At 54.4% G+C, this 7,593-nt stretch overlaps 1 protein-coding gene across 1 annotated transcript in view; it reads right to left on the bottom strand.

Annotated features, from left to right (window-relative positions):
- Nucleotides 1-7,260, bottom strand: part of VIL1 (villin 1) — a 31,585-nt gene extending 24,325 nt beyond the window's left edge. Inside the window, exons 1-9 of the mRNA XM_011964689.1 lie at nt 7,143-7,260; nt 6,654-6,728; nt 5,210-5,406; nt 3,247-3,355; nt 2,983-3,093; nt 1,802-2,004; nt 1,614-1,692; nt 1,341-1,439; nt 414-567 (exon numbers count right to left, since the gene is read on the bottom strand). Of these exons, the coding sequence (XP_011820079.1) occupies nt 414-567; nt 1,341-1,439; nt 1,614-1,692; nt 1,802-2,004; nt 2,983-3,093; nt 3,247-3,355; nt 5,210-5,406; nt 6,654-6,728; nt 7,143-7,244 (1,129 nt within the window). The 5' untranslated portion in view covers nt 7,245-7,260. The remainder of the gene's footprint in view (nt 1-413; nt 568-1,340; nt 1,440-1,613; nt 1,693-1,801; nt 2,005-2,982; nt 3,094-3,246; nt 3,356-5,209; nt 5,407-6,653; nt 6,729-7,142) is intronic.
- Between the last annotated feature and the right edge of the window lie 333 nt (nt 7,261-7,593).

Raw genomic sequence — 7,593 nt, 5'->3', positions numbered from 1 at the left:
AACATCCACCTCCCAAATTCAAGCGATTCTCCTGCCTCAGCCTCCTGAGTAGCTGGGGTTACAGGCATGCACCACCATGCTTGGCTAATTTTTTTTTTTTTTTTTTTCAGCACAGACCGAGTTTCACCATGTTAGGCTAGTCTCAAACTCCTGACCTCAGGTGGTCCACCCGCCTCAGCCACCCAAAGTGCTGGGAATACAGGCATGTGCCACCACGACCAGCCCTCTCGGCTCCCTTTTTGTGACAACTAGAGTTTGTCCATGTCTCCACCCGCTAGGATAAGCCCAGAGCCGATGTAAAAGTCTTCGTGGAAGATGCATGTCAGGGAAGGAGGGTGGGTGGTGGACCAAGTGGCTCTCCTGGCCCAGCTCCTGGATCCTGGCTCCCTCACTGCCCCATGACTGGCCCTCACCCACGGAGCCCACAGTGTGGGTTTTGCCCAGGCCTGAAGTCCGGTTGGATGCTGTCCACTTCTGGAATAGCTGCTGAAAGACGGCCGACTCAGCCCCATCATTCTGCACCTCCACCTGTGTGCTTGGTGGGTACTGCTTGGCTTTGATGAAGTTCTGGGAAGAGAAAGGGCTGGAAGCTATGCCCCTCCGCTAGTCCCCACTCCCAGTGCAAGCCAAAACCTGGCTCTAACCTAACCAGATCCACCATCAGATCTACCCCTGGCACCAAAACTGAACCCAAACCCAATCCCAATGCTAATCCCCAACCTAACCCTACTCTGACCCCCAGCATCAAGGTCAAATCTGATACTGCCTGAAACCTAATACTGGCCTCAAGACTCACTCTGACCTCAACCTCAAATCTAATACCCAAACACAACTCTGACCCCAATCCCAAAGCCAAATCTAACTCCTAAGGTGACCCTACCTCAATGCTAATCCTAATGCCCAGTCCCCAATCCAACACTGGCACTGGCCCCAAGCCAGTTAGGGTTATGGCTCCAGTCCCAGCAATGACCCCAAACTCTGACTTGGTCCTGGTCTGAGCTGACCCAATCCCCTTCTGTAGGAAGCCAGCCTCCTTCCATTTCTCCTTCCCTTCTCTAAACTCAGCTCAGGTGCAGGGAGTTGAGAGCCCATATCCTGAGGTGGCCCCAGGGTTGTCTGGTGGTTGACTCCCTGGTGTGCAGAGAACCCCCAAGATGACTACAGAATGGCCCCTCAGGCCCCTCCCATTGGGCCGTGCCCAGCCCTCATCCTGCCGCTCCCAGCCTTCCCTGCCTCTGCCTTGGCGCTATGCCCTGGTCTGAGCCTGCCTGCCCACCCCATGCAGCTATCTGCTCTCTCCCTCCCATCACTCTGCCCTCCTCCTGGATCCCCACCCCTACCAGCGCATGGCTCATGGCTCCCTTCTTCTCTTGCTCATTGGCTTTCTTCCCCTTCCATACGTAGATCTTCAGGCCCCCCTGGTCCAGGATGTAACAGTCCTAGAGTCGGGAGAGGTAAGAGTCTGATGGAGCTGGAAGTGCTGGACTGGGACAGCCTCACACACAAAAAGAGTCTCTCCCTCCCATGCCCACCCCAAGCCCCCTGGAATTTTTCTGGCTTGAGGGAGAGGGGGCCAGGCTGCAGTGGGCTGGGGGGTCTCCAGACCCTCTCACATCGTGACTGAGCAGGTCCTGCGTCAGTGGCCGTGTGGCGACTTCCCTCACCACCAGATTCCCCTCAGCGTCAGACACACTGCAGGACAGAAGCAAGGCATAGATGGAGAGGGGCCCCAAGCCCCTCAGCCAGGGCACCTGCTCCCAGGGAGTCCCCAGCACCCAGGAAGACCCCACTGGGCACTTACTGGTACAGTTTGAGTGCAGCCTTGAGTGCCGGCTCCACCACTGTGTCGGGCACAGCTGCCTTCAGCTCCCCGCGCTTGCCCAGCACATGGTTCATCACCTCCATCAGCTTCGGGGATGCCGATTCATTCTCTCCGTCCACCACGCCTACATAGGTGCGCCCTCCCCGCTCCTGGTCTCGGATCTCTTTGGCCAGAGTCATGCCCTGCAGGAACGCCCCTGGTGACCCATCGGGAGTAGTAGGGGAACAAGGCAGTGTCTGCCACCCCACACCCTGCCAGGCAAGCCCAGACCACCTACAGCAGCAGCCACAGGGGTTGAGACCCCTGCCCTGCTTCTCCCTGTCGGAGGGGTCAAGCTTTTAAGGCATGTAAGGAAACCAGGGAGAAGGCAGCTGGGAAAGCAGGTTTCCCCACCGTCAGGAAGGTGCTCAAGCAGGCTTGCTGGGCTTTCTGTTCTGACAGTGTGGGAAATGTATGCTTAGACTTCACAGTTCTGGACAACAGCTGAGCCCCAAGGATCACAGTACTCAATCTCTTCCGCCGGGTGCGGTGGCTCACACCTGTAATCCCAACACTCTGGGAGGCCGAGGCGGATGGATCACCTGAGGTTAGGAGTTCAAGACCAGCCTGGCCATGGTGAAACCCCGTCTCTACTAAAAACACAAAAAAATTAGCTGGGCATGGTAGTGCATGCCTATAATCCCAGCTACTGAGGAGGCTGAGGCAAGAGAATCACTTGAACCCAGAAGGTGGAGGTTTCAGTGAGCTGAGATCATGCCATTGCACTCCAGCCTGGGCAAAAAGAGCAAAACTGCATCTCAAAAAAAAAAAAAAAAAAAAATCTCTTTGCCCCCAAACATGCTTGCAGCCTCACAGTGCACACACAGCGTCAATGTGCTGTGAGTATAAACACACATATGCCCATGCCCATTTCATTCACCACTGGATCACCAAGGCTTAGCACAGGCTCTGCCACACTGTAGAGACTCATTCTATCTGAGTGGATTGACCACAAGTTCTCACACACTAACTCCAACATGCACACCTGCCCCAAACACATGGAGAGTGATCCACCCTCAAACACACTGTCCCCAATAGTCAGTGGGGAGAGGCCTGGGGAAAGGAGCAGGTGGGGGCAGTCAAGGATTTGAGAGGGAGGTGTGGTACATGGGAAGGTTTACCCTGAGTCTCTCCATGCGGTTACTTTCAGGTCCATTCCACTGGATGATAAGCTTCCCGAGGTCCAGGAGGAAAACATCCCCTCGGTTGAAACTCTTCCAGGACATCTCTACCTAGGGAGCCACGGGGGAAGTGCAGACCCCACTCAGAGCTCGCCTATCATCCATCATCTTGGCCACCCCTCCTTGCCCCTCACCCCTCCTCAGCCCCTGCCCTCCGCCCTGGGCCTCACAGCCCTGGCCGATGCTCCAGTGGGGCCTGCCTACCTCTCCAGCTACCACGTTCCTCTTGCCCTTGACATGCAGCAGCCTCTGGACATCATAGGAGTTGGTCTCCACGTGATTCATGCCAGAAGCCACGCCTCCTTTCCGGATCCTGAGAAGAGGTGAGCAGACCCAGGGGAGTGGGCTGGGAGGTGTGCCTGGCCCTTGTTCTCCCAGGTCCTGGCTGCCACACTGAGGTCACCTGAGGGCCAGGCTGGGAGTAGGCGAGGTGAATGAGGTGCTGAGGATGCAAACTTTAGGGAGTCACTCACTGTCAGGTCCTGAAAGTGCAAGGTTGGCCTGTGGCATGCCCTTGAACCACCCTGACAGTCAGAGCAACCTTAAACTCTGCACCCTAGATCTTCACTCATCTCGCCATTGTCCCTGCCCTGTGGAGAGGCCTGCAAAGAAGGGTCATGATATATGAAGAGTAGGAAATGTGTTAATAGGCCAGGTGCGGTGACTCCTGCCTATAATCCCAGCACTTTGGGAAGCCGAGGTGGGCAGATCATTTGAGGTCAGGAGTTCCAGACCAGCCTGGCCAACATGGTGAAACCCTGTCTCTACTAAAAATACAAGTTAGCTGGGCATGGTGGCAGGTGCCTGTAATCACAACTACTCAGGAGGCTGAGAAAGAAGAATCGTTTGAACCCCGGGGGCGGAGGTTTGCAGTGAGCCTAGATCATGCCACTGCACTACAGCCTGGGCGACAAGAGTGAGACTCCATCTCAAAAAAAAAAAAAAAAAAAAAAAGGAAATGTATTAATAAATAGGGACAGAATCCTGAGGACAGGGGATCAAAGTGGAAGAAAAAACAAGAAGGGAGAGGTGCCACTCCAGTGCCCACAGGAATGGACTACTGCTGTAGTGTGGGAAGAGAAGAGCAAGACAAAAAAGAAGAATGGGAACTGTGGCTAATTAGAGAGCCCCCGGCTTGTCCTACAGGTCAGTAACAACTCAGCTCCAGAGTGTGTGTTTTCCTGGGGAAAGCTAAGCTAGAACTTCAACTTGTACAGAAAAGCCAGCAGTCTGGTCTGGGAGTGGTAGCTCATGCCTGTAATCCCAGGACTTTAGGAGGCTGAGGTAGGAGAATCACTTGAGCCCAGGAGTTTGAGACCAGCCTGGGCAACAGAGCAAGACCTTCATCTCTACAAAATATATATATAAAAAAATTAGCTGGGCGTGGTGGCTCAGGCCTGTGGTCCCAGTTACTCAAGAGGCTAAGGTGGGGCCGGGCGTGGTGGCTCACACCTATAATCCCAGCACTCTGGGAAGCCGAGGCGGATGGATCACTTGAGGTCAGGAGTTCGAGATCAGCCTGCCTATGGTGAAACCCTGTCTCTACCAAAAATACGAAAATTAGCCAGACCTGGTGGTGTGCACCTGTAATCCCAGCTACTGGGGAGGCTGAGGCACGAGAATTGCTTGAGCCCAGGAGGCGGAGGTTGCAGTGAGCCAAGACTTTGCCACTGTGCCACTGTACTCCAGCCTGGGCAATAAAGCAAGACTCCATCTGGAAAAAAAAAAGGAAGAAAAAGAAAAGCTGGCAGTCTTGGTTTTTAGTGTGGTAGGCCTGCATTAGAGATGGGGGAGCAGCCATTTGTCTATTGACCAGAGTTGGGCGATTAGGCACTGAGCTCTCCAGGACATTCAAGTAGGAGCTGATTTACAGAGATTCACAAGAGTTACAGAATTTCAGAACAGCCTCCAGACCAAGGGCAGAGCAGTGGCAGAAATAAGAGTTGGGGAGTGGAAAAGTGAAGGACAATCACCAAAAACTCATGAGGGTCCCCCTCGTGCCTCCCCCCACAGTTCCGGGGTCCCTTCCCCGTCCCAGGTCACCTCCCCCTGCTCCAGTGTTCTTCCCAGACCCGAACAGGTCTGGGTGTCCCTGCCTCTTCAGCCCCAACCTCTCCATCCCTACCACTCATCCTCATTCCCTCAGCCTGCAGCCCGCCCTCCCTACACAAGGCCTTGCTTGAAGTAGCCTCGGAAGGCCTCGCTCTCGTTGCCCTGGACCTCGCGGTGCTGCACAGCCCGGCCCTTCAGGAAGTCATCCATTTGTGTGGTGTAGATGGCAGCTGCCCCCTGCTCATCCAGGGATGAGTCCTGGCCAATCCAGTAGTGGATGTCATAGGACAGGTTGCTGGCTGTCTTGTGGATCTAGGGAAAAGGTGTCCAGTGTACCCGAGACCCTGGGCTCCCATAGCCCCTCCCACTCTGTGTGACCTCCCACACACGTGCCGTCCAGGACCATGGGGGAGCATGGCACAGGGCAAGTGCACTAGGCTAGTGGTTAGGGGCCCTGAGTCATGGCCCAGCTCTACCACTGACTCTCCGAGACATGGCTTCTCCTCTCCAGGCCTCACTTGCCTCACCTCAGAAACAACTTGCTTATGCCAGGCACAGTGGCTCACGCCTGTAATCCCAGCACTTTGGGAGGTCAAGGCGGGCGAATCACCAGGAGTTCAAGACCAGCCTGGTCAACATGGCAAAACTCTGTCTTTAATAAAAATATAAAAATTAGCCAGGTGGGGTGGCGGGTGCCTATAATCCCAGCCACTCGGGAGGCTGAGACACGAGAATCACTTGAACCCGGGAGGCAGAGGTTGCAGTGAGCCAAGATCGTGCCACTGCACTCCAGCCTGGGCGACAGAGCGAGACTATCTAAAAAATAATAATAATAAATACATAAAATAAAAATTTAAAATGAGTCAATATAAAGAAAAAAATACAAATGTCTTAATAGTACAGGTGGTACCAGGGTGTGGTGAAAATCAAGGTGATATGAAGATGACTACGAGGCTGGGCATGGTGGCTCATGCCTGTAATCCCAGCATTTTGGGAGGCGGAGGCAGGTGGATCACCTGAGGTCAGGAGTTCAAGACCAGCCTAACCAACATGGTGAAACCCTGTCTCTACTAAAAAATACAAAAAAATTAGCTGATTGTGGTGGCACGTGCCTGTAGTTCAAGCTACTCTCAAGGCTAAGGCAGGAGAATCGCTTGAACGTGGGAAGTGGAGGTCGCAGTGAGGCAAGGTCGCACCACTGCACTCCAACCTGGGCAACAGAGCGAGACTCCATCTGAAAAAAATTTTAAAGAAAGAAGATGACTATGGATTTTGGAAATGTGGACTCAAGTTAGGGTGATATGGCAACAATGCAGAAGTTTCCCTAAGAATGTGAATCCACAGAAATTGGCCTTAGCTGGAAGCCCAGTGGATCAAGGGCAGCAAGAGCCTCTGACCTCTGTAAAGCCACCACAAGGTTGGGCACTTGGGCATACCCAGTAAATTCTGTCCTGGGGTGAAGCCAGGCCAGCTCTCCCCATGGTCCCCAGCCTGTTTCCTCCCTGACACCACAGTGGGTTTTGCTCTCTGCTCAGCCTCCTCCTCTGCCCCTGACTCACAGCCAGGATGATGTAGCAGTCACCATCGAAGAAGCTCCCAAAGGTGCTGGAAGGAACAGGCACCATCTGCATGGCCTAAGGAGAGAAAAGGGGTCAGAGGGGCTTCCCTGGACCACCAGGACCCCTAGGCCTGGGAGGAGGGCCCAGGGTAGGAGGCATCGGGAAAAAAGAGCCGGGCCCAGGAATGAAAGGAGAGAAAAGGAAGAGAGAGGGAAACTGTGTGAGGGGCGGGAGAAGGAAAATCAATGGTGGGAAAGGAAGGGACCAGTGAGGAAGAAGAAGTGGAGAGGAAGGTTGAGAGACAGAGGGAGAAGAAATGGAGAAAGGGAAAGGGAGACCATCCGGGGTGTGGATGATGCGGGAGGTGAGGGGCTGAGCTCTCAGGGGCTGCGGGGCAGGAGTAGAGGAAACTAAGAGAAATCCCAGGCCTCTGCCTCGCCTCCCTCCACCCCAGGCCTGCGAGGCCCCCATGCCCAGACAGGGCCTCACCTCGATCCTCCATATCTGCAGCCCCGGGGTGGTGATGTTGAGAGAGCCTTTGACTTGGGCGCTCAGCTTGGTCATGGTGAGTGAGCCTGGGGGAGAAGGCATTGGGAGCAGGGGCACCCTGAGTTCGGATGCTGCCCTTCCAGTCTGCCCCTAGAGAACTCCCAACAGTGCCAGGAGGTCGCAGGCTCAGGGGCCTGGGGGAGCATAGAGGGTTACTCCTCACTCAGTGACCATTTCTGCTTGTTTAGTACCGAATCCGCAGTGTCTAGCACAGTGACTTTGCTCGATAAAGGAAGAGATGGGGAGGGAAGGAGTGAGGGATGGATGAATGAATGAATGAATGGATGAACAGAGTGAACCCTCCCACTGTGAACCACTCTCTGCCCGCTAAACTGGAAGGAACGCCCCTCCCCAAGCTTTTCTCCTCACGTTAGCCCTTTCTCCATTTTTT

Source organism: Mandrillus leucophaeus, unplaced genomic scaffold, assembly GCF_000951045.1.
Source record: "Mandrillus leucophaeus isolate KB7577 unplaced genomic scaffold, Mleu.le_1.0 Scaffold70, whole genome shotgun sequence".
NCBI classification, from domain to species: domain Eukaryota; kingdom Metazoa; phylum Chordata; class Mammalia; order Primates; family Cercopithecidae; genus Mandrillus; species Mandrillus leucophaeus.
This window is presented reverse-complemented; position numbering and strand designations above follow the sequence as displayed.